This window comes from Euprymna scolopes, chromosome 13 (assembly GCF_053919585.1).
Source record: "Euprymna scolopes isolate OS-2025 chromosome 13, ASM5391958v1, whole genome shotgun sequence".
Lineage (NCBI taxonomy): Eukaryota > Metazoa > Mollusca > Cephalopoda > Sepiida > Sepiolidae > Euprymna > Euprymna scolopes.
Genome location: NC_136494.1, coordinates 71,626,456 through 71,653,983, shown reverse-complemented (window position 1 = coordinate 71,653,983; position 27,528 = coordinate 71,626,456). Strand labels below are relative to the sequence as shown.

The following is a 27,528-nucleotide window of genomic DNA, read 5'->3' as shown; positions in this document are numbered from 1 at the left end:
AAAAAAAACGTTTGGTCAGGAGGAGGGATTGAACCCGGAAGCTTTGACACGGAGGTGGAAACCAATGCCAAGTACTTAACGGTCTCGACCACGAGTGAGAGTAATTGATTAGCGTGTTAGGACGACGCTAAATGAGGTCATCGCACGATCGTTATTTTTAGTTTTCACTTCACCCCAGATGATGGTGGGAAGTGGGGAAAGCAGAGCAAAAGCCGAGAACCCAATGTTTTTCACAGTATTTATACTAAAATGCAGGATGAACCGGGCACAAAGCGAAATAGCGCGAATCTCATAAAAGTCAACGTAAATAAATCTAGAGACGACGCGCGTTCCCAAATCCTACATATTATGATATAGGACCCATATAAACAGTTGTAAGCGATAGTAACGAACCCGGGAGCATGTGCTCGAAAAGCCTTTTGAAGACATACACGAAATGGTCACACACATTTTGCCTTTTATATATATAGACTAGCGGGGGGGGGGGTACCCAGCGTTGCCCGGATGTTTGGAGGTGTGTGTGGTTTTGAGTAAATCAAAACAAAAGAAGAATAAAAAATCATTGCCCGGGTGTTTGTTTAAAGTGTGAAAAAAAACAAAAAACGTGCAACGTTAACCGTTCACCGACCAAGAAATAGTAACGGAAAGATGTTTGAATTGACAGGTGCCCACAATAAAGTTAACTCCGTTACTTCTATTTGGCCTCATTAATGAGGTCAAATAGAAGTAACGGAGTTAACATTTACTGATTGAGATTGTTGGACTGACTTCCTCATCTTGGTTGTTATAGTCACAACGTTTCGGCCGTTTTGCCCTCCGGCCTTCATCAGGTGTTTTGTATCGAACTGGGGAACCGTTTGTTAGGAGTCTCAAACCCAACCCTTTATTATTATTACGGGGGTACCGTGTTTGGACTCCAGCTAAGCTCTGGGACATAGTTACTGATTCTCTGTTTTGAATGTTGCTTTTCACTGCCTTTGTTCAGGATTGAACTCAGCACCTTTGGGTAACTGTAAACTTTGATATGTCCTAGTGGTCCTAGACGTTGTATGAAAGTTTACAGTTTCTTAATCCAGAAAGTTTTTCTTCAATATTTAATCAACCATAATAATTCCAAAGGGGTCTTTATTTCAATATACTAGAGATACCCATGACCCATTGGTTCACAACCACTAGCACTATTTATTCTACTTTTATTGTAACTAAAATAAAAAGTTTCTCCTAAAATTTCCAGTACAATCCACCTTTTTTAATAACCATTGTAAATGATTTTACACTATTGCAACAGCTGTATACCATTGCTGCTTTACTGTCAACAACTATTGGTCTTCTCTAGAATTTGAGTGGCATTAAGCCTCTCCAAGATCTCAGTACTCTTTGCTTCCTTCCTGTGGAGGTCTGGTTAGTGCTCTCTCCTCAGTCTTTTTTTTTTTTTTTTTTTTTTTTTAATTTTATTTTTACTCACTAGGAGTTTTCACATGGATTATCATTAGAGATTACTCACTGACAACAGTGGTGTTCCTTGAAATCTGAATTACAAATTGCCCCAGATTTCCAGTACTCTCCACTTCTTTCAATAACCTTTGCAAATGAATTTGCATTATCGCAACAGCCGCTTGCCATTGTCTTCTCACTGGCAGTGACCATTGGTTTTCACTGGAATTTGCGTGACAATAAGCCTCCCCAAGGTCCTAGTCCTTGTCATATCTATTCAGTGGAGGCCTTCTCTCCTCAGTCTTTCCATCCTCTTTGACACTTTTCGACTCTTTGGTATGGTACCAGTCAATGTTGACACTAGTTTTATTTTTTCTTTGGGATTATTATTATTATTATATATAAATTTTTTTTGTGCTTCTACATTATTGGGACAAATTTTGTAATCGATAAATGGAGTTTTCAGATAAAAAAAACAATGGTTCCTACTGTTTTTTTGTCAATTCTAATAAATTACAATGTTAGCTTCTGAATTATGCAGTCGAAATTACCTGAATATTACTGAATTATTAAAATTTAAAAAAAAAACAACTTTAATCATGTTAGCAGGTGAAAAATTGTGGCCATCTTGTTTTTATAAAATAAATCGAAATGGAAAATTACCTCCCTTTTGAACTCTTTCATGTCTTGCATAAGCAAATACGAGCATTTTCTTCAGATTCTGTTTTCTATTTTCTTTAATAAATAAATGTCTACCCTTATCGATTTTTGTAATTTTTGGATATAATCATCTTAAATATATGAGGAATATGTAGATACCATTGTTTTCATGTGAAATTCAGTTTTACAATTTCCGAAATTTGGGTAGAAGTGCCATTTTTTTTTTTCTTCTCTAAAAGTAAAGAGATTTATTATTTTGCCATCTAGTTTATGTGATTAGGGTTGTGTAGATTCTGTAAATTATATGAAGTTGAAGTAAATGCGCACAAAGAACAGGTGTGGTACAATATCTTCACGAAACCAAATTGGCCGATGGTTTCGTGATCACATGTTTCAACTGGTCTTTCTGTTTCCTTCTACGCCCACGTTGCTTTAAGGTTCGTAGAAAGAAGAGATGAGTGCAGTCCAATCGACGAAAGTTGAATTTGTTGCTGGAGGAAAGAAAAGTTGCCAAGCAAAAGAAAATGTTAGTAAGTGCTTGTTATAAACAATAACGTTTATTAACACAATCTTCAACAAACACCATGGAATGATAGTGATTGTGGTTGACTAGCGAAATAAAGTTTTCTTAGAAAATCTTAACTGCAATTAAGCAGCGTTAGTGATTAAGAATGGAGTTGCAACAGATTTGGTTCTTTAAGCAGCGACAAAAAACAAACCAACTCCATTGCCACTCCATTCTTCATCATTAACGCTAACCCCAGACCACAGAATGCATCTGGTTTCAACTGGTGTCTGGTGTTTATAAAAATATGCTCCTCATTGTTAAATCTTAAATAAATTGCATTCCAAGGGTTTGAAAATAGACCTCCGTAAGCATATATATTCTGCAGGACGTCATCCATATTACTTGTATCATGATGATCATCATAACAACAACAACGTTAATTTTTACATGCTGGCATGTGTTGGACAGCTTTAAGAAATTGACTTCTAAACTAACCTATCCCTGACCGGGTCATTATTTAAAGTAGCCTAGTGAGGGATGCCCTTTTCTCTTCCCTGAAACCTCTTTATCACAGAAGGGATGTTGTGAGCCTGTCTCTGCTTTATCATTATTTTCATGGCAAGTGCTTGTCTGAGCTCCAATCTATGGTACCCCCTCGCCAAACATTTACGAGAAACACTCATCTAGCTGAAAACACTATCAATAATTTTCCCCACTCTTTATTCATACCTAAACCTAGATTCCATGGACAAAGCTTCTTTCTTAGAGCTGCACATCTGTGGAACTCTCTTCCGTTTTTCTGCTTTCTAGCTGACTACAATATGGTCGTCTTCAAGTTCAATGTAAACAAGTTCTTGATAAGCCGTTCCCCTTGAGTAATCCTATTTACTAAATTTCCACTTCTAACGATTACTATGATATTGTCCTTTTGACTACTGTATACTCTTTAACCCTTATCCTCGAGTGGCATCTGGACCTTGATAAGTGCTGATTCCTTTGTAAAAAAAAAAAAAACGCATAACCTGAAATGCAACAAATTTTCTTTTGAAACTTATTATCTTAGTTAAGGCAAGATTTTAATAGGCCAGATGCTCTTCTTGAGGTCAACTCAGTGAGGTGATGGGACCAGTGATTTTTTATTTTTTTTATTTTCAACTTACCGTCTCTAGATGATTACCCAGGTTTTTATTGATCTCTTTCTCTCAGGTCCATCTTTATCACTTCCATGTTTTCCTCGGCTTCCCCTGTGAACTGAACCTGCTATATCAACTGTTCTACATCCAAGATCTCTTATCCATTCTTTCAACATGCTCATAGCACCAAGATTTCTTATTTGCACCCATTTCCTTATACTGTCTTCATTTTCTTTTCTTTTTTCCTTTCGTTACCTTTTCTTTGTTTCCTTTTTGTTTTTTCCCCTTTTGTCCTATTTTCCCCCCGGGTTCTTTTTTTTACCCTTTTTTTCTTTTTCTGTTCTATTTTTCTCTTTCTTTTTTTTTTTTCTTTTTTTTCAGTTTTTTTCTTTCTTTTTTTCAATGTTTTTCCTTATTCTTCACTTTTTTCTTTGTTTTTGTTTCCCTTTTCTTTTTTCTTTCCCTCTTTTTTATCTCTGTTCTTTTCTCCATTTTTTTTTCCTCTTTCTTTTCTTATCCTTTTTTTTTTTTCCTTATCCTTTTTTTTTTTCCTCGTTTTGGTATTTTTTCCATTTTTTTTTTTTTTCTGTTTTCATTAATACTTTTCATTTTTTCTTTTCCCGTTTGTTTTCAGATAAAAAAAAATACACCCAAGAACACTCTGAATTTAATAAAACAAAACAAAAAAAAAAAAATCTAAGACCCACAGTTATTGTTTCACAATGGATCAAATTGTGCCAGAATTGGAAATTTCTTCAAGCATAGAGGAAACATATAATTCAATAGATGACACTCCTCAGCCTATTGAATCTGATGATAAATTTTTGCCTAATCTTTTTGCCAAGCACAGCAGCCAGTTGAACCAGTCAATGAAATTCCACCTCGGAACACCACTTTATGAACACAAACCTTTACCTCATAAAATTCCGTTTCACTCACAGTCTCTTCCTGTTAAGAATGGACACGAAGATAGCTTTTGGAAACAATCAAATCAACCAAACCTTGAAATTTCTTTAGAATATGCATCTGCAATGGGATCATCATCTGAACCGTTGGATAGTACTGATCAAGCATTCAACGACCCAAATAGATTATGTAAGTACTTAATGTTTCCTTTTATTTGTTTGTTACTATTCCAGAGCAATGCCAGAAGGTTGGCTGATTGATTATTATTATGATTGTGTTTAGGTATTTTAGAATAAAATATTTATTTACAATAACTTTGGAATGTTAATGTGATGGAAATGGAAGTTTTAGTTAAACAAGTTGGAAATTTTAGCTGATGGATGAATCTGTAACTAAACATCACGTAATGATCTTCGTGCTACATATATTGATGGCATTGATACATGTATTGCATCAATACACGTATTCTTAAGATGATGGCATCAGATGGGATCAATACATGTATTGATGTTATCAATACATACAGCATCAAGATCATTACCTGATGTTTAGTTACAGATGGCATCAGTAATCTTTCACGAAAAACACCCGTCTAGCTGAATCCACTGTGAAAAATTTCCCCCACTCTATATCTGTGCCTAAATCAAAACACGGATTCCATGAACAAAGCTTCTTTCTTAGAACTGCACGCCTGTGGAACTCTGTTCCGTCTGCCTGCTTCCCACCGGACTACAACTTGGATGTCTTCGAGTCCAATGTTAACAAATTCCTAATGAACCGCCCCCTTAAGTAAACACTTCATCAAATCTCCACACTAACGTAATGTACTTGCAATAACCCTTATCCCTGAGTGGCTTCCGGGCCTTGATAAGTGGTGATCACTGTGTAAAAAAAAACAAAAAAAAAAACACATGTATTGATGGCGTCATGGAAGGGAGATAATCTTTTGATACACATCGATTTGGAAGTTGGAACACAGAAGATAGGGTTGAGAATAAGTTGTGAATGGCTCATGACCCTGGGTAAGCTGTCAGGGCAATGTCTATAGAATATAGAACTTAAGGATAAACATGCAACTTTCCAAGTGGGGAAAACATTCTGGGAGTAAAAGTTACTAAAAATACATCTGAGACATCTGGTCGATTCATGGGGATGAATCTTCTTTACCACTTTCCCACAAAATAAGACCAAAAATGGACCAAGTATGTTTCTATGATGGCCAGATGTTCCTATGATATTCCCCCACTCTTTATGTGGTTGTGTTGTAGCCACTTGAGGATAAGAGTTAAAGAGTGTACATTAGTCAAAAGGACAATATCATAGTAATCGTTAGAAGTGTAAATTGGATTACTTAAGGGGAATACCTGTGTATTATACACTGCACCATATTTTGTTACTAACTTTTTTAAGAGAACTGTTATCTGTCCGTTTTCGTTGTAAATGTTATGCGTTCGTTGTTAAACTGTATCTATTGATATATCGACACGTACAAACATGAGAACACTAGAGAATCATAGAAACACTGTCATAAATGTTATACATTTATGACATTCAACAGACATATAAATGTTATACATTTATGACATTCAACAGACATATAAATGTTATACATTTATGACATTCAACAGACATATAAATGTTATACATTTATGACATTCAACAGACACGTAAACACATGAATGTTAAATGACACAAGTAAACAGTCATACACTGTTATATACACTCCGTTTATATAGCAACACTAGCTGTATAACACAAAGTATTCAGAAGTTTAAAAAAAAAAAAAAAAGGGAAACTTATAACAAAAATAGCAAATAAGTTGATAAACAGAACAAAGTTTGTATGGAGTTAGTAAAAAGATAATAGAGAGGAAATTATTCACCCAGAGACCCAAAAGCAGCTGAAATAGGCTTGTTAATCAAGATGTAGCTGTAACTGAGACAAAGAATCTGGCATAGATATAGTTAGAACTCCAGGATACGGTGACCCTAGGATATGTTTTTTTTTTTTTTTTATCCCAAGTTACAATGTAGAATACAATGTTTTTCCAGACCCTGGTTACGGTATTTGCCCATCCTTACGGTGTTATTTATAATGTTATTTGATTTATATAAATGTGTATTATATACTGTACTGTATTTTGTTTCTAATTTTTAATGCCGTATCCTGGGGTTCTATTGTATGTATATATTTAGAGTTAGTTTATAAGCAGTTTTAGGAATGACAGTGAATTTTGTGGCAGTTTACAACAATTAGCGACTGTTCAAGGACTTTCTTGATTTTGTGACAGTTGAAGACCGCTTTTCAATTTGAAACAGTTAATAGCAAGTTGCGGCTTGGATCAGATCAGGAAAATTTAGGAGGTGATTATGAGCTGACATCAACTGATGACAAAGAGGCCTTGACAAACAACTAAGATATGAACATTAGCACTAAGAGGGTCAATGGTGTCACACATGTGCCCAGAGCCAACTGGCTCTCAAAATTTGTTTTTCTTTTTTATACTTGTGGTCCAAAGAATCTAAATAATATGAATAATCAATTCTCGTCTCAAAAATTCCAAAAAGTGTTCTTTTATCACCCTTTTTTCTTTCTTCTTTATTCCCCTATTTCAAGCTAACTTTAAGGACAGTTCATCGATCCAGTATGGCCGTAGCCAAGATTGAACTCACCACATGAGTTTGTAGTATAATTCAAGTCTTGTCGGTAGCTGAATACTTGATGCTTCGCCAGGGCTATCAAGGGTATTTTTAACATGACGCCATCACTAGATGGGGTGCCTACCATGCCTTCAAAGAGCCCCATCTACCTTCGAGAGAAGGATAGACTGAGCCAGTTTCTTAACCTTGTATTTTACCTCACGGTACATACAGTACCTCACTTTCCCAAATGGTCACCCATCTGGTACTGGCCAGGGTCAATGTTGCTTAACTTCAGTGATCTGGTGAGAATTGGTGTGTCAACGAGATTGTGCCGTATAAAAATTATATGGCACAAAAAAATGGCAGTCCACCCAACCTTTTTTCTTTGTAATCATAAAATTTTCAAGGGACTGGTTAAAATCAGATTTGTGGATGCCTTAACACACTGAATTAAAATTAAAAAGCTATCAGCATCATTGATATCAATAAAACTAATGTACGTGCTCCATCAAAAATGCCCTCCTTCCAAAAAAAAAAAAATAATGCTTTGCCAGGATTCACATTAATAGTAATATAAAATAACCTCTCAGTGAAGTTAAAAGAAAAAAATAAGAAAGAATAAAAGCATGAAACTGAAAAGTTTAATGTCTGTTTTACATGCTAACATGTGTCTGACCTCTTTTAGAAAAAAAACAATTCTGATTCAACACATTTAATCTTCCTCCGAAGTTATCCAACCTAAGTCCAATTTTAAGACTAGCATTACATATCCATCAAATCGTTCTTATAACATTTTTATCTGTGCAGTGTATGTTCCAACTGGCCAGGTTTTAATTCCATACATCATAACACTGCGTGTATGTATCTGATAGACTTTTCCCTAGTTCAACAATGGTAATGTTCTACAAATTAGTATTAAAACTTCTGCCATTACTATCCAAAGTTTTGAACAACTTTAATAATCTCATCTTTCCAAATAAAACTTTCTCCAGATCTGTGTTCTCATCCATTTCAATTACGTTACACTTCTTGCCCAAAAGTTGGTTTTCATCTCTCCACCGACATTCTTGTGTACCTAATGCTTGCAAGAACCACAAATTATTGAGTTACACATTTCCACAAACTGAGCGGCTGAACTTGTCCAGAATCATCTCTATAAAAAAAGCAAAAATAAAAAAAATATGTATGATGTACGTACGTACCTATGACAGAAAGAAAATATTGTAACCAAAAATGAAATAAATTGATTAAATAGTTTTAGTTTTGCAAAGAAAATCAAATTTTATGGTTAAACTATGAGCGGCGATCTCATGATGCAATCTTGAACAGTCTGAAGGAACAAGGATGATGACTCCAAAGAATTCAAAATTTTGCAATTTTCGAAACCCATGTTATCATGGGGAGGATGGCATTGGAAAAACTCAGATTTGCTTAAAATAATTTTCTTTATAAAAATAAAACTACTTGATCAATATATGATTTTTTTTTTTTTTTTATTTGTATTATCTGGATTCTGCGGAATACTGTTCTCATCTTGAGTGTCGTTGTTACAACATTTCAGTCAATTTAACCTCCAACCTTCTTCAGATGTATCTTGCCGAACTTGGGAATGTTTCTGTTGAACTCGGAAATTTGGATGGAATTTAGAACAGAACCTCTTATTTACTTCACTAGGGTAGTATGTTCTTGTTCGATCACTGAGAATTGAGCCTTTAACATTCAGGAGAATATCACTTTAACTAGTGAAGCATGCATGGCCCCCGTGAGTGCATAGTGAACGAGGCATAAAACAATGACCAAGTACAGCATTGCCCCCCCCCCCCGTTTAACCCTAAAATCCCCAGGGGATGTCAAATCCTGGTGAAAATGAACAAGCAATGCAGTTTTAGGCCGTAACATATGTAAATTTGAGTTCTGCACCATGCAAAAAAAGAAATGACTAAGTCCATCATTTGCCCCCCCCCATTTTTAGCCCCAAAAGTCTCCAAGGCTTTAACATATTTAAATATGAATTCAACACCATTCAAAACTGCTAAATAGGCATACACAGAAAAATAGTTCCAAAAATGGAGTGTTTTTATTAGCCCTAAAAGAACCCCTGGGATGCACCCAAGAGTTATCGTGAAGTATAGACAAACAAAATTATATAGAATCAGTTAGTTACAACTTTTCAGAATGTTTTATAAAAATCGAAGGCATTAAATTTTTTTTAATAAGCACGAAAGTGTCAATTTTAGCTATTTTAACACAAAAGGCACCCCTGGAGGGGGGGGGGTGCAACCGGAGTTTTCCAAGAAAATCCGTTCTGTTACTTTTTTACTCATATCATGTTTAATGTTTGTGCAAAATTTCAAAAAATTCCAAGTTGTAGTTATTGAGAAAAGTGCGGACAGACAAACTGACAAGGGTGAATTTACAGGTCCGGGACTAACAATTGAGTTTTACAAATACTTCAATCACTGCACCATGGGTCCTTTCGGACAGTTCTAGTACAAATTTTGGGAGCCTTCAACCTATTTTAGTTCTACTTGTGAATATCACTATTACTAATTATTATTACTATATGCTAATATATATATATATATATATATATATATATATATATATAGCCAGTAGAGTTTAGTTTCCTAGAAGTACATCCAATGAAACAACATGTGTCTACCAAAGAGTACTCAATGAGTGAACAGAGCAGGTATATTAAATTTATTTATACAAACATTAATGGCTACATATGTGCATCTATGTTTCTGTAATCACCCGCGTTGGGGGATTACGTCTTCAGGCCAAGAATTACCGTCGAGAACTGATATTTCAAACAAAAACATTTTCTTATTTCGTTAGCAAAGTTAGAATGTAACCTGAGTGGGAGTTATAAGGGGGGGGGGACAAGCGTGTGTGTGTATATGTATGTGTGTATGTATATGTGTATATGCGTGTATATATGTATGTGTGATTATATATATAGATGTGTGTACGTGTATGTATGTGTGTATATGTATGTGTGTATGTGTATATGTATGTGTGTATATGTATATATGTGTGTGTGTGTATATGTATGTATATATATATATATATGGGTTGATTTGAATATCGTATGTGTGTGTGTGTATGTGTCTCTGTCTATGTGGGTGAGGGTGTGTGTGTGTGTATACATGTATGTGGTTGGATGGATGTAGATTAAAAAACACCGGTCAGTACTCAGTGACCATAAGAAGTGTTTTTAATTTATGGACTCTAAGACAAAAATACTAAATTCTCAAGTATCTTATGCCATAAAAACCAAAAGATGGGATAGATAAAAAGAAAGGGAAATAAAAAAGATGTTTATTATCTTCAAAGACCTCACTTGTCCCCCCCTCCCCCCCCCTGCTTATAACTCCCACTCAGGTTACATTCTAACTTTGTTAACGAAATAAGAAAATGTTTTTGTTTGAAATATAATTCTTGGCCTGAAGACGTAATCCCCCAACGCGGGTGATTACAGAAACGTATGCACATATGTAGCCATTAATGTTTGTATAAATAAATTTAATATATATATATATATATATATATATATATTTGGGTAGAACACTGTTGTAAATGTATCTCACCGCCACTTAAATGGCTATGAAGCGAGGCTCACTGTTTGTTTATTTGTAAATAAACAAGCAGCTCGAGCACCGTAAAAGCGGTGGACGAGTGTTAAGACCATTTGCGATTGTCGCTCCCATGGGCCAGTGGGTAGAACTGCCGACTATCTATGCGATGGTTGCAGATTCAATCTTCGGCTAGGGAAAGGTGCTAGTCTAGCCGCATTGATGAGTTGTGATAGAGCAAAACAGTACTGCATATGGATGACTATATATATATATATATATATATATATATAATATAAACCTCACATGTCTGTTTAAGTGTGCATATGCATGTTTGTTTGTCTGCCTAAAACTTTCGACAGAGGCGATGGATTTTCACAAGATCAGTGTCATTTTGAAGCTCAACCCTTCGGATGACAAATATTGAAAAATTGGCTAAAAACATTAATTCCTTCACCCTCAACTGGACACTTTTCTACAGGAATGGTCGCTTTTCTCACTGACATTTTTTGCAAGTTATTCAACCCACGACATTGCATAAAAAGCGTTATTTCAATTGCCCATGACGTCACAACCACAGTAAGCACATTGGTTTATTTTATTATTTTTATACGGTTTATTTTTTATCACCTCTTTTTCCTGCTTTCTACTCCTATTTTTTATTTATTTTTTTTTGCACTCGCAATTTTTCTTTTTTTTTTTTACGCTCAACCAATACCCTTACACACACCTTCACGTCAAGGGTTCGAGCTTGCCTGCCTACTACAACTTTTCTTTTTTTTTTTTTGCCCAACACACATCTCAAAACACCCTGGCAATGCCGAGCACCCAGGTTAGTGTGTATATATATATATATATATATATATATATATATATATATATAATTAAATTTATTTATACAAACATTGATGGCTACATATGTGCATACATGTTTCTGTAATCACCTGTGTATGTCAGGTCATGTCATGTGCTACTGGTACCATGTAACCCAGTACTACCTGCCTCATGGTCGGGTCACCGGCGACTAAACTGGTTCCCCCACCAGACTTGCTTGGTGAGGAGGGCGGCTAGTCTCCCTGAAGGATTAAAAACAAGACCTTCCAAAGGGCAAATGAACTCTTTTTCTGGGTCAACGGCTAACTAGCACCGTGTGTATTTGTGCATTGGGGTGGAGAGGGCTCCCGTAAGCCGTGGTGAAGGCAACTGTTCTAGGAGAAGCAAATCTCTGATTTAAAAAACCATAAAGCGGAAGACCATTACCCGCATTAAGCTGGTCTGCAGTTTAATTTGTTGCTGGCTATCTTGCTCTTGCTTGTTGCTGGATCTCAACATTTTGAACCGAGAGAGAGACTTAGCTGTTGTACAAAGCTAAGACTCTGTAACATCATCTGTGTATAGATACTCCCTCAGGCAATTGGGCTCATGGATTTTAAATGTCTGAGGGAGTGGCACTCGTCTGACAAGACGTTGCAATCATCAATCACCCGTGCTAGGAAGATTACGTCTTCAGGCCATGAATTTCCCTCGCAAACTGAAATTTCAAGACACAAAAATATACACACACACATATATATATATACAGTAATAATTAAACAATAATATATATATATATATATATATATATATATATATATATATATATATATATATATATATATTATTGTTTAATTATTACTGTATGTATTAAAAAATTCAGAAAGGTTTTTTTATTTGTTTTTAATAGGTGAGCGAGTTCTGGATTAAGTACCTATTTTTTTTGTTGCAACAAGCCAATAATTTTCCATATATTTACTTGCTTTTGCTTTGGTCTGTATAGTTGCAATTAAATTGAATTAACAGAAATAGGTGTTTATTTTTTATTTTGTAGGTTTTGATGTAACACAATTTGGCAACGGTGATAGTAGTGTAAGTATATTCTTTTTTTTTTACATTCAGTTGCTCTTTTTAAGTTTGGTTATTTTGCTCTAGTTCGCATTAATAAATGACACATCTCTGCAGTGTAACATATCTTTGCAGTGTAACACATCTTTGCAGTGTAACATACAAGCACATGGTGCTACCAGATCTGCCTGTCTGAAGATATCGGTTTCCTGACTTAAATGCACCAAACATTGATGCTATTGTTTTATTTCCTTTCCCTTCGCAAAACTCAATCCTGTTCTGCAAAGTAATAAAAAAAAAAAGCTATTTTCCTCAACCAAACAACGTAATCAAACGTCATGATTTTGAAGATCTGGACGCACAAAATCTTTTACCAAAATGATCAGATTTGGCCTTAAATAACCTGAAAAAGGTTTATATGCTATAAAATAAAACGACTATACATTCCCAGGTGAAAAAATTGAGCCTAATTTTTAATGCTGTGTATTTTAAGTAATTGTATTTTTACTGAGTTGGGATCTTAGCTGCTAAATTTATTTTAATACTTAATATAAAATATTACCTAAGAAAAAAAATAAGGGTCAAAGTTCACCGTTACGCCAACTGAAGACGCCTCAACATTTTTCAATAAATCAACAACTTTTGCAGGTTTTCAGCTATGCTGAACACGAATATCACAGATATAAATAGTGCAGACAAATAGTTTTCGAGATATAAATACCTATATTAAGCATTTTTGGCAAATAACAAATAGGATCCTACCATTATCAATGGACCAGAGGTCATCTCGTCAGCATCAGACAAGACCAAACTATTTGCAAAGAACTTTGCAGCTAATTCTACCCTATGCGACGAAGGCCATCAACTCCCCATATTTCCTCCTATAACACAGAACACGTTAGGTAACATACAAATCTGTGCATGAGGTCACCAAGCTAATCAAGAACCTTGATTCCAGTAAAGCAACTGGCCCTGACGGCATCTCAATTATAGTGTTAAAAAAGCTTCAATCAGAACTTGCTCCCATATTTACGAAACTGTTTAAGCGTCGCCTTAAGGAAAAGTGCTTTCCAACACCCTGGAAAACCTCATCAGTATGCCCTGTATTTAAGAATTCAGGTGATGTCATCTCCCTTTCAGTACAGACCAATAAGTCTTTTGTGTGTCATGAGTAAGTTGCTGGAATCCATATTAAATAGAGAAATAGTCAACCATCTCAGAAGAAATAACCTTTTTAGTGACACGCAATATGGTTTCCGTTCTGCAAGATCTACCGCAGATGTGCTAACGGTTATGTCATAGGATTAGCGAATCTCTTGACAAAGGCTTCCTTTCTAGGGCAATTTCTCTTGACATATCAAAGGCCTTTGACAAAGTATGGCATAAAGGCCTACTTCAATAGATTTCCAGCTATGGTATAACTGGAAATGTTTTCTCTATCATTAAATCATTTCTCTCTGATAGGCTCATAAGAGTAGTAGTCGATGGACAAAAATCAGAGGCCTGCAGTATTAATGCTGGAGTCCCTCAGGGGTCAATCCTGGGCCCAACTCTCTTCCTGATCTACATCAATGATCTCCCTTAGCACATACTTAAATCATTCGTTGACATCTATGCTGATGACACGACCATCTACGGCAACACATCAAAGGCTGTAAATGACAAAGTTCTCTCTGGTTCTCTCTCCTATGATCTCGAGCACGTGGTTCAGTGGGGGAAGACATGGCTGGTTACGTTTAATGCATCTAAAACCAAGCTCCTATCTTTACATCATCAACACTCCAATCCCCATCTGGCATCAATTGAAATGGATGTCTCTCGTCTAGGAAAAGCCCCATGTTTTGACAAGCTTCTGAGCTTGACCTTTACTCCTGATCTGAAATGGAACACGTACATCAAATCTGGTGCCAAGGTTGCTGGAAAGATGGTGGGATCCTTCTACCACTCCAGAAGATATCTCACTACTGATGCAATTCTCTCTATATATAAAAGCCAAGTACGTCCAAGGATGGAATACTGCTGCCATATCTGGGCAGGAGTCACTAAAACAGCCTATCCTGCCTTGACAGAGTACAAAATAGACTTCATGGCTTAGTGGAGGATGCCCTTTTCTCTTCCCTGCAACCTCTCTCCCACAAAAGAGACGTTGCGAGCCTATCTTTGTTTTATTGTTATTTCTATGACAGGTGCTCGTCTGAGCTCAAATCTCTGGTCCCCCCTCCCCAATCTTTTACGAAAAACACCCGTCTAGCTGAAACCACTGTCAAAAATTTTCCTCACTCTTTATCTGTGCCTAAATCAAAACGTAGATTCCATGAACAAAGCTTCTTTCTTAGAACTACACGCATATGGAACTCTGTTCCGTCTGCCTGCTTCCCACCTGACTACAACCTGGATGTCTTCAAGTCCAACATAAACAAATTTCTGATGAACCGCCCCCTTAAGTAGACACTTTATTAAACCTCAACATTAACGTACTGTACATGCAATAACCCTTATCCCTGAGGTGCTTCTAGGCCTTGATAAGTGGTGACCACCTTGTAAAAAAAAAAAAAAAGCGTCGTAATTTCTAGTAGTTTGAATTGGCTGCCATCTTTGTTGTTTCGATGAAATGGGATAGTGAGCATGCGATGTGTGTAGTTAAGTCTACGAGATACAAACGTTTATTCAATGTCATTTCTTTTGGAATAAACACCCCTCCCACCTCATGTTAAGAACGGCTTTCAAAATATCCCTCCACCCCACCCCGCACCTACCCATGTTAAGAATGGCTTTCGGAATTTTGTTAACTACACAGATCATCTGCTCACTGCAGCGTGCGCGCATGCTCAATATACCATTTCATTGAAACAAAGATGACGCTCAAATAAAACTACTAGAAATTACGGAACAAAATACAGTTACTTATATCTCTAAAACATTTTGTCTGCGCTAATTTTAGCCTGCGATATGTTTTCAGCATAATATGTTTCCCTGTAATATGTTTTCAACCTATAAAAGTCATTATTTTAGGAAAATGTTGAGGCGTCTTCAGTTGGCGTAACGGTGAACATTGACCAAAATAAGTGGCCCTGTCGGTGGGGCATTAGAATACACTGACTGCCCCCCTGCAGAGGGTAAAAGTCCCTCAATGGGGGTCCTGGATATGACCTTAAACTATATCCAGTGGTGAGGCCCAAGCTTGCGGGCTTTGGTGAGTGTGGAGCCACCCTTTAATTACCATTGCTCCCAGGTCCAATCTGACCCGGAGTGGTAGTACCTGTTAGGGTCCCAACTATGGGTTAAATAGAAACAGACGTGAAAACAACAAATATATTCTATTAAAAAAATTTTTCTTCGAAATCTTTGGATTCGGCATTAAATAGCCCGAAAAGGGTTGATATGCCGTAAAACAAAAACAACCAACCAACCAACCAACAAACGTTTATTCAAGGTCATTTCTTTTGGAATAACCCCCCCCATGTTAAGAACGGCTTTCAAAAACCAAAAGCTTTTTCTTGATCTCTATAAGAGATGCATAGATTGTTCTAGTAAATTTTCCTGTACCTCTCAATTGGTGAATTAGTAAACAAGTGAAGAACAGTAATTTCCCTCTCACTAATTGAACAGTTAACTGTGTTATAGTACATCTTTTGTGTGGTCTCTTAGTCTTACTGCATTTCAGGACAAGAATTAATCCAATCTGGTGGAGTGTTGTTACTATTGACAATAACACATCGAGAAGGTGAACCATTCTTTATATAAGACCGTGTATGGTAACTATACCGAGGGAATCTTTTTTGGGCTGCAATTACTATGTTATTTTGACTACTTAGTGAAAGTTTACGTGTAGAGAGAAAAGTCTCTTCATGCCAATGAAATCAAGTAAACCCTTCTTGGGGGCAACACTTGATCTCGATAAGAGATCCATAAATATTCGAGTATTCTAATAAATTCTCCTATACCTCACAAATTACTAAACAAGTGAAGAATATGAATTTTGCTCTCACTAATTGAATAGTTAACTGTGTTATAGTATATCTTCCTCTTGGTCTTACTGGATTCCAGAATTCATCTAGTCTGTTGGAGTATCCAGCTTAGTGCTGTTATTAGCAACATCACTAGAGGAAGGTGTACTATTCTTTGTATAAGCTAGTAGCCATAGCAAGCAGATCTTATTTTGGTTGTGAATGGTGTTATTTTGAATATTTAGTCAGGGTTTACTTGTAAAGGAAAATATTCTCATGCTAGGTTGTCTTGACAAATTCTTGTACAGAGAAACCTTAGGCATTCGAGGAGAGTGTCTAGTAGGCATTCAAGTTTCTGCCTGTTGCCAGTGTGAAGTGGATATTGGAAGAAATAACTAGAGACCATATAACACCACAGGTATAACATCTCATGTCTAAATCTCAAAGTAGAATAATATATAATTAAATGAGAATTATCATTACATTAACCATATTTACCTCTCATTGCCCAGAATTAATTGAAGTCAGTTCAGTTTTAAATTTTTAGTTGCTTTCACATTTTTAAACTTAAGCTAGAAAACCCCTATTATATTCTTCAATCTAAAATGAATTATCCCATCACCCATTGATGATTTTTATTTTTAGGTGACTATTTAAGAAAAGATTCATATTAGCAGTCATCTGGAATGGACTGAGTAATTTTTTTAACATAAATTGTAGCTCAGTATATTATTATATTGTCATTAACATGGTACAATAATAAAAAATTCAAATTGTTAAAAGCAAAGTTTGATTTGCCAGCTTTAATTTTATTTGGGTCTGACTTTTACAAGAGAACTTTATATACTAGATGCAAATGATTTTTCTAAAAGATTTATTGAGTTTAATTTTTACAATTCTTTTAGCATGTTTCAAAAAGTCTCTTCAAAGATTAATATTAGTTCATACTCAAAATTACGTATTGAACATGCCAGAATAATGTTTTGCATAAATCCATTAGTACCAAACGTAATACTGGTGCAGAGACAATCCTAAATAAAATATATTATATGTACTTAACCACCTCCCCAGAGTGAAATAAGATTATACGATGGTTATTTCAAAAGTAAGGCCTCCTATTTTTAAACTAAAAAAACTAAAACGTTGAAGAGCTATGAAAACGGGAGTATTATCATAAAAACGAGCAACCTTTTGTACGCCAGAATTTATTTTTCTATTTTGTCACCAACATTTTCAATGCACGTTTGCCAGTGATGAATGATGCTTCAGTTGTAGAAGTCCGATATGTACTTTGTCACTCACATCTGTAACCACTCTGAAATCAACAAATCATCTCCCAGCTGTGCTAAAATCAACTGCATCGGCTTCGTAAATATTCAACACCGTCTAATGAATGCTGACCGGTTCTTTTTTCTGCATGAAGAAATTCAATAACACCTGCACATTCATGAGACGCGTTGCTTTCTTAGAGACTCACACTGTCAATATCCATAACAGAGATGAAACTTTCAAGTCATGAATCCACGTTTAGTCATAAAAGTCACGAATACACAAGTATAGTCTAAAAACCACGAATACACAGGTTTAGCGATACAAGCCACGAATATAGTTCCTAAGAAAAAACCCAGATTTAAAAATAAAAGCTCAAATCCAAAAAATAAGCCAGCTCCGGGGGTGGGGGTAAATTAATTAATCAAGACATACATGGTTGTATAGGTAACAAAAACTGTATTAAGAAAAATGTTACAGAAGTACACGTCATGATTCTGAGGGCTTTAACTGCCACAAATAACTGTCCTAGATGTTTAAATGTAACTATATTTATAATCTCTGGGTGAATCCATTATTCCTAAAATGAGTAGATCAGCTTACCTCATAACAGAATCTTTATAATTTAATACCTTGCACAGCACATTGTATGCTTCAGTTGCCATCAGCATGGTTCGAGAATTAAAATTTTGTTTTAAAAAAAATGAGGCATTTCCGACCTGAATGAGCCCAGATTTGATTATACATGTTTTCTGATTTCTTTCATGTACATTCCTGACAAACTAAATATATTAAATGTTATTGTTCTACAATTGATTCTTAGGCTTTCTTTTACAACTTGTATGTAGTATTAACTATAATGCATGGAAACGAAGATGGAAGATAAGTGTAAATAATCCCTTGCACTAACAACACTGACATTGTTCGTTTGTAATATCAGTGGCAGTTTCATCAGGATTGGTTTGACGAGAATGACGAGGAGGTACAGGAACTACTCACAGAAAAGTACAAGTATCACAATGCACTTTAGCAGGATCCAACTTCCACCTCAAAAAAGGAAGCATTTGCAAAGATCCGCAATACTGTTCAAACAAAACTGTGTGAAATATAAGATGTCTCGTGATAAATCTCTGGAAATACAGAAATATGCAGATACGTATCACTCAGAGATTCTATGATGCCCTTAAAATAATATATGGACCACAGGCTTCCGACGCATCTACACTGTTAAATGCTAATGAGACAAAGCTGATAACAGAGCATGCTAATATTTTAGACAAATGGGCTAAGCACTTCAACTATGTACTGCACAAGTTTTCTTCAATCAAAGACGATCGCACAGCTTCCATAAATCTGAATAAACCAAACCTTCGATAAGTTGGCCACCATTCATAAAGTTAAGAAAACTGTAGAACCGTTTTTTTTTTTTGTGGCAAAGCTCCAAGCTTTGATGGCATTGACAAAAAAGCTACATGAGCTGTTTCTTTCATCCTGGGATCTAATTCCCCAGGAATTCAAAAATGCATCCATAGTGCATATCTACAAGAGGAAGCTTGGCCTTCTGGCCAAGATCAAAGTGTAGCATCTGTTCCGGCAGATACTGCAAGCAAAGACCATATGTGGGGGCGACCCCACATATAAGACCTTGGTCAATGTAGGGGCAACCCTTCATACCAATTGTCACTATCCAGCTCCCTTACTCCCCGGGGAGTTGGTCCCCATTTCCCCTTAACTCCTCACATTAAAAATCGGCCTTGTGCCTAAATTGCTCGGTGGGGGAGCAAATAAATACCATCTGTTCTTCAGATGCTGCACTTCATTTTCTTGTTCTCTTTCGGTGGAGAAATCCTTCACGACTGAGACAATTTTTATTTTTGTACCTTTTCTCCACGTTAAAAAACGACCCTGGTGTCTAACTCTGTCCCATGGGGAGGCATAGTAAATAGGTACAAGAGGAAGGGAAGCAGAGCAGCGACAACCACAGAACAATCTCTCTTATCAGCATAGCTGGTAAAATTTTTGCAAGGCTACTATTCAATCATTTAACCAAGCACGTGAAAGATGGCATCCTCCCAGAAAACTCCAGCAAAAATGTCAGGAATAATACCAGGACTTCTTCCAAACATTTGTTGATCTGACAAAGGCTTCTTATACTGTAAACCGGGCAGATCTATGGAAGATCATAGCCAAATTTGGATATCCTAACAAATTCATCTTGATCATCAGACAATTTTATGATGGTATGATGGCTTGTGTCAAAGATGATGGAAAGGCTACCAATAATTTTGCAGCCAACGGCGGTGTTAAACAGGACTGTTAACTTAGCCTAACACTCTTCAGCATTATCTTATCAGTGGCGCTGATTGATGCATTCAATGCAGAAGACTCTGAAGTTAGCATACGGACGGACTTACGGACAGACGGAAAATTGTTCAACCCAAAACGACTTCGTGTTGTCACCAGGATTAAGACCATCATCATACGAAACCTTCTGCTTGCTTATGATTGTGCCCTCAATGCCAACACAGAGCCAAACACGCAATATATTTTTGATAGTTTTTCTGAGGCGTGTGACAAATTTGGTCTGACTATTAACATAAAGAAGACAAACGTAATATACAAACCTGCTCCGGGGGAAAAAGATATGTTTAATCCTAAATCTCAATTCATGGAATCAACCTAAAAGTTGTGGATAAATTCACTTACTTGGGCAGTACCCTGTTAGAAACAGTATACATAGACGATAAAGTCGACTACAGTATAGTGAAGGCTAGTGCTTTGGATGTCTTTCAGTCGCTTTGTGGGAGCATAGAGGAATTCAGCTGCAGACCAAACATCAAGTAAAACCTGGACTGTAGATTATCAGAGAGTGATATGGAAAAAAAAACAAAACAAAAACAGAAGAGTAAATAAAACTAACTAAAAGGAAATCTTGATAACCATGAAGAGCAAAATGCCTCATAAGATCTTTATCAAATATTTTTGGATTTATCTGTAATTAGGTAGTTAATTAATTAGTTAAGAGAATACTAGTCTCTCTTGTTCATGTATGAACCATTTCTCTCCAAAAATGAATATTAAAAATAGTAAGGGGACGATTCCAATATTTTCCCCGATTCCGATTTTTTTCTAAATATTTAACTACAAAATTGTTTTTTTCCCAATTACCGTAAAAAGCACATGTTAGATGTGAATATATTTTCTAAATGCTAAAAGCAGACTTGTGTGAGGATGATCTAAAGATTTTAGTTTTATTATCAGTTCAAAATTAATATTTATTATTTTAGCATTAGTACGAGCAGCAGAAGATTTTATTTTTAACAAAATCAATTAAAAACAATAATCAAAGGAATCAATTTTAGTCATTGGAAAATAGGCAAAAAATTTTTTCCATTTTCGATACTCCAAAAAGTTCCGATTCCCGATTCCAATTAACTGTCCCGACACTAATTAAAAACCCCTCACCGTCTTTAGTCATCTTTCTTTTATGTATAGATAAAAAATTTAAAAAAAACATTAACTTTACACTAAGCATTAGAATATTACCACTGTTAACCAAGAGAAAAGTCTATGGATATAATGATCTGTGGGAGTGAAACCTAGTCAGTGAGGGTTGGGAGCCTGCGTTGCATGAAGAAAAATAATGAAAATTATACGATGGATGTTCAATGTGAGTTTTAAAGACAGATTTAGATCTCTTGAGCTCAGCAGAAGATTAAATCTGAACAGTATAGGGAGGTGCTTGTAGAACAGTAGACTTTGATGGTATGGTCACATTGAAAGAATGGATGAGAGTTCTTGGGTTTGTAGACATAGAACAGTTGAGGTAGCAGTTTTTGCTCAAAGAGGAAGGCCAAGGAAAACCTGGGAAGGAGTGCTAAGGATAGACATGAGAGAAAAAGGACTTAATAAATACTTGACTAGAGATAGGTCAGTTTGAAAGTTAATTTTTAAACTCCGTGCAGACATTGAATATGATGATTAAAGGTGTTGTTTTAGATAACAGCAAACTTTCTTGATGCACATTTTATTTTTCTCTTTGAAGTCATATGAATGGTGTCCACCTCCCACCGAATTACAGTCCGATGAATCGGAGGCTATTGACAGAGCTTTGCTCTGTTTTTTACTATGTTGCCAAGATGAAGTTTGTAAAAAGGTGAGTACAAAAACAAAGTTCTTAGATGTTGACATTGTGTTTGTATTACTACCTGGTACGTTGATCAGGCAGTGTATTCCACTTGACCAAACTATTATTCTGATCTTCAGATTTGAGAAGATCACTTAAACTTCTGTGGTGTGTTTTTGTTTTCTAATCATGCAACAACATGGAGTCTGTTCACCACCAAATGTAATAAAATGTAACAAAATGTAACCAAAATGTAACAAAATGTAAACAAAATGTAACACTTGAATTCATTACCTTTTCTCATCGTCGCCCATTCTCCTTTCTGTTAGAGTGTTATGCATATGCACACCAAATCTTGGCCACACACCAGCATTTGATGTTACAAGTTTTTAAAACATTGGATTAAGGCAGCCCTTTTTTTTTTGCTCATGTTCACCCCTTACAAAGCATATCGCCATTTGACCGTAAAGGGCTACTATTTGGGGCCATGTCTAGGAAAGATTAACAAGATATTTGTTTATGTTTCATTTAAACTTCTGCATATCAGTACAACCAGGGAAGCAGGCAGCAGGAAGGGAATTCCAAAGTCTAGCTGTTTGAGGGAAGAACCTATTAGAATAATAGTTCTGAGATTACCCACAGTCAACATGCTAGACAGGTGCGTTGCCATTTTTGTAATTAGTTTCTTCTATTACAAGTATCAATTGAGTATGACTATAAATATAGCACAACTGCAAACACAGAAAGGAGGATCTCCTAGTTTAAGCAGATATGCATGCATTATATACACATGATGGAGTGTACCTCCTCTTTAATCACTCTTCTATAGTTTTCTGTAATTGTTTTTTTCTTCCAGTTTATTATTTATTTATTTTTTTTTTAATTCAATTTTCACTCCAAACAAGGCACAGTGCCACTTTGACGTAGGGAGCTACTATCGGGGACATAAGTTGCAGAGATATTATGAAGGGAGATGAATAGCAAGATGTCTGTTCGCATTACTCTTGAACTTCTGCATGTAAGTACAGTTGGGAAACAGAATCCCGGAAGGGAGTTCCAAAATCTAGCAGTTTTGGGGAAGAAACTAGTAGAGTAGAAGGCTCTCTTACACCTAGGGATCTCTACTGTGAAGGGATGGGATTTAGCTGCTTGTCGGGTTTGTCGGAGGTATTCATCTCGAGGGGGGTACAAGTGCTTGCAGTTAGTCAGAGCATTCACCATTAAAGTACTTGTAGAACAGGCAGAGGGATGCAATATTTTGTCGATGGGACAGAGGCTGAGGCCTAGATGACAGTTTAGGACCTATCAGGTTGGCGACTCTCTTTTGAACCCTGTCCAGGAGTGAGACAAGTAGCAGATGCACCAGCCCAAATGTGACAACAGTACTCCATATATGGGCGAATGGTGGCCTTATAGAAGTACACGATACCCGGCATTGCCTGGGGCAAAAGTGTAACATAATTTTTATCCCCCCACTCTCTCTTTCTCTCTTGCCACTCTCCTTCACCTCACCAACCCTTCTTTCTTGTTTGCTCAGCTTATTTCTGTCTCTGGACATACCCACACACATAACTCGAGTCAGCGTAAGGAAAAAAGAATCATAATCCTAAAAATCGTGTTTACTTCTTGATAATGTTAAATGATACAAATGGCCGTTCCATCCCACCACCCCACCCAAGCAAAAATAAATTTTTGGTCCCCCGACAAAGCCATTTTAACCCAAAAGGTACCTCTAGGGGGCAACTGGACTTTTCCCAGAAAATCCGTTCTGTTACTTTTTTACTCATATCATGTTTAATGTTTGTGCAAAATTTCAAAACATTCCAAGGTGTGGTTATTGGGAAAAGTGTAGACGGACGGATGAACGGACAAGGGTGAATTTACAGGTCCGCCCTCCTTTTGTCGAGGGACTAAAAATAAGAAAAGAATATATGAGTAAAGTTGACCAAAAAAAAATTTTATTTTAAAAAATAAACTAGTCTACTCGCTCTCTCTCTCTCTCTCTCTTCATAGTCACAAAAATATTACGTTTTTAATTTTTTGAGATGAGGATTAATTATTCATATTATTTGGATTCTTCAGACTACTGTCTTCATCTTAAGTGTTATTTTCACAACACTTTGGTCGATGTAACCTCTTCAGACAAGGACCAATGGCATAGTGGATAAAGTGCTTAATAAAATTCAGTTGTAAAAGACACCTTTGGAGAGTAAAGGTTCAATCCTCAATATGGGCGACATTCAACATACAATACTTAAAAACTTAAAACTTCTATGCAGTAATGGCTGATGGAACGATGGCATGCTATCTCTGTAGATTAAATAAATGGTTCTGTTTAAAATTCTGTGCAGATTCCTGAGTTCGACAGAAAGATTACAGAGTTTGACAAAGATACCTCTGACAAAGATCGGAGGTTACATCGACCGAAACGTTGTGAAAATGACACTTAAGATGACAATAGTCTGAAGATAATAATATCAATACTAACATTCATTTGATACCTTTTAGAAATTCATTTCTAAACTTATCTCTGGTCAGGTTTCCTTACAAGTAAATTTCCTTCATTGAAGCAAGATTTTTATAGGCCAAATGCATTTCCTAATGTAAACCCCATGTGGTGATGAGGACCAGTGTCTTTATCAGGACCCCATCTCCAGGTGATTGAGCACTGCATTGGATTATTAAAAATAAAGGAATTATTTCTTTTATTTTTATTATCAGTTATTAAGATTAAGCCTCCTCTCTTTGGATCATAAAAATAAAAATTTGTATACATTATTATTATTTCCTTTCTTTATTATCAATTAAGATTAAGCCTGCTGTTCTTTGCTCGTAAAATAAATTTGCATATGTGATTATTGAACTGAGCTGAAAGCATCTATATTCATGTTCATTATATAGATTAATGCTACAATATTACTTAAAATAAGAGATATATATCACATCTAATTTTGACTTTAAGCTGAAGCTTAAGGAACAAAATCAGATTGTGATCAGAAAAAAGATTCAATTTCATGGACAATCTTTTGGCGGGTGGTATTAATAGCTATTCTGGCTACAGCTAGGATTGCTAGAAATACTAGTTGTCTCTCTCTAGCCTAGCGCACAGCAGACCCACATTACTGACGACAGATGCTATATCGAGGAACACAAACTTTTCCGGTTTGATGTGAGTGATCGTCTCATTGATGTGTATAAAACCACTGAACTTTTCTAAAATGATTAGTCATTTCTGTATGATGACATTTTTCTTTTTATTTCTTTGAAAGGGTAAGAAAATTCTGGACAACCTGAAGAGAAGTATCCAGAATTACGAAGACATTGATTGCAAGGAACGGTTACTCTTGGAATTTCTTCTGAATCATAAGAGATATTGCACGGAATTATCATGTATTGCACCCGGATGTCACCAGTAAAGTAGACATTGAATTTATAATTTACTAATTTTGTTTGATTCTTAATTTTATAAGTCATTCAGACATGATTTATTATATATTCTTCCTCTCGTAAAAATTCATATTTTTGATTAATATAACATAATTTTCGTTGTATACACTTCTTACTATGAACATCAGAATGGAAAATTCAACATTTTTTTATCTGTTAGCCTAATCCTATCTGCTATTATTTCATTCACAATTTATTATAAATTCTTCTTGCATAAACAGTCATACATTTTTCTCTCCCTATTTTCTCAAATAAAAATCATTTTTAACTTTTTGTAATACGCTTACAAATCATACCAATATATTTCAAATTTTAAATACAAGAACCTCAAATACTAAAGCTAATGCATGCGATTCTTTTTGTTTGTTTATTTTGCTTGTTTTGTTTTTTTGTTTTTCTTTCTTCCCATAAAAAGATCTTTTGTAAATTCTATATGTGCTTGTCCTTTACCTTTCTTCTGGTTTTGGAATTTCTGGCGATACACCTCCAGCACTAATTCGAAGTTCCTTAAAATCGCTGCCTGGACTGATTTTTAATTTTTTCAATCTTGTGCATGTGGCATCCGCCTCCGCATGCATGCATACGTATCCAAAATGAAAGCGTTAATTTGATTGGATGGTGTTTCATTGCTGAAATTCTAAAAATACCTCAGACCTGCGTGCTGCAAGTCTAGACATTGATGATCGTTAGTTCATTTGGTGGTGCCCGGAACAGAAACATCACAGTTATATTGATCAAAAGTAAATATGAATTTTTATAAGAATATATAATAAATTATGTTTAAATGACTTGTATAATTAAGTAAAAAAGTTCCTTATCTATTATTGATATTAAATTAATTTAAAAAAGTGATTGCTTCACATTTTTGTGAAGTAATATTTTTTCTGAAAACTGCCATAGAGAAATACAGCACTATCTATACAGCACTTTTTTTTTTTTCTTATTCCTTCTGTGTGGGTGAAGTGGGAGGTTGATTATCGCTATTTTTTTTAAATCATTGAATTTCCAACTATATATTTCTATCACACTTGCCAATTGTTGACTGTTGCGATTTTATTGACTAAGTGTTTCAGGAACAATCTGACAAAACATGGTCCATATTCTGCATAAATACTAGATTTTTAAATTTATATTAATGATATGAGCAGTTGACAATATAAAGGTGATCAAAGAAAAATGGTTCCATTTTAGCAATGTTCCAATCTGTAATAAGTATTTTGGAAATAAAACTTAAGTACATTTTGTTATTGAAAGTTGCTTGCATTGCTGGGAGAGAAAACTTTTTACAAATGGTGGAATAAAAACAAGTGATCTTATAACAGCTAGTCCGAATCAAATATTGATTTATAACATTGTTTTCAATTACAAACTCTCAAAATCCAATAAGATAATTTTATATATTAGATCTGAATTATTAATCTAATTATTTCTGTTCTTTTTTTTTTTTTTCTTAGGCATGTTAATTCACTGGAAGATTTGATTAACTATATCAGAAAAGAACATACAAATAATCTTCAATATTCTAATAAGGATCAGTTTTATAAGGTGAGTGTTTGTACACTTTTCATTGATAATTTTTGTTTACCAACAAAAGGAGAGCGGACCTGTAAATTCACCCTTGTTCGTTCGTTCGTTCGTCTGTCTACACTTTTCTCAATAACTACGCCTTGGAATTTTTTGAAATTTTGCACAAACATTGCACATGATATGAGTAAAAACGTAACAGAACGGATTTTCCGGGGAAAACTCTGCTTGTCCCCCCCCCCCTCTAGGGGTGCCCTTTGGGTTAAAATGGTTAAAACTGACACTTTTGTTCTTATTAAAAAAAAAATAAATAAATGCCTTGAATTTTTATAAAACTTTCTGAAAAGTTGTAACTAACTGATTTTTATATAATTTTGTTTGTTTATACTCCGCGATAATTCTTCGGTGTGCCCCAGGGGCTCTTTAAGGGCTAATAAAAACACTCCATTTTTGGGACTATTTTACCATATTTG

The 27,528-nt window shown here is 35.5% G+C and overlaps 1 protein-coding gene across 2 annotated transcripts in view; it reads left to right on the top strand.

The window, feature by feature from the left end:
* Positions 1 to 27,528, top strand: part of LOC145292067 (uncharacterized) — a 105,302-nt gene that overhangs the window by 43,605 nt on the left and 34,169 nt on the right. For both annotated transcript variants that reach the window (XM_080138120.1, XM_080138122.1), the window contains exons 2-6: positions 4,370 to 4,830; positions 12,729 to 12,766; positions 22,004 to 22,114; positions 25,354 to 25,496; positions 26,986 to 27,076. In XM_080138120.1, the coding sequence (XP_079994246.1) occupies positions 4,458 to 4,830; positions 12,729 to 12,766; positions 22,004 to 22,114; positions 25,354 to 25,496; positions 26,986 to 27,076 (756 nt within the window). In that variant the 5' untranslated portion in view covers positions 4,370 to 4,457. The remainder of the gene's footprint in view (positions 1 to 4,369; positions 4,831 to 12,728; positions 12,767 to 22,003; positions 22,115 to 25,353; positions 25,497 to 26,985; positions 27,077 to 27,528) is intronic.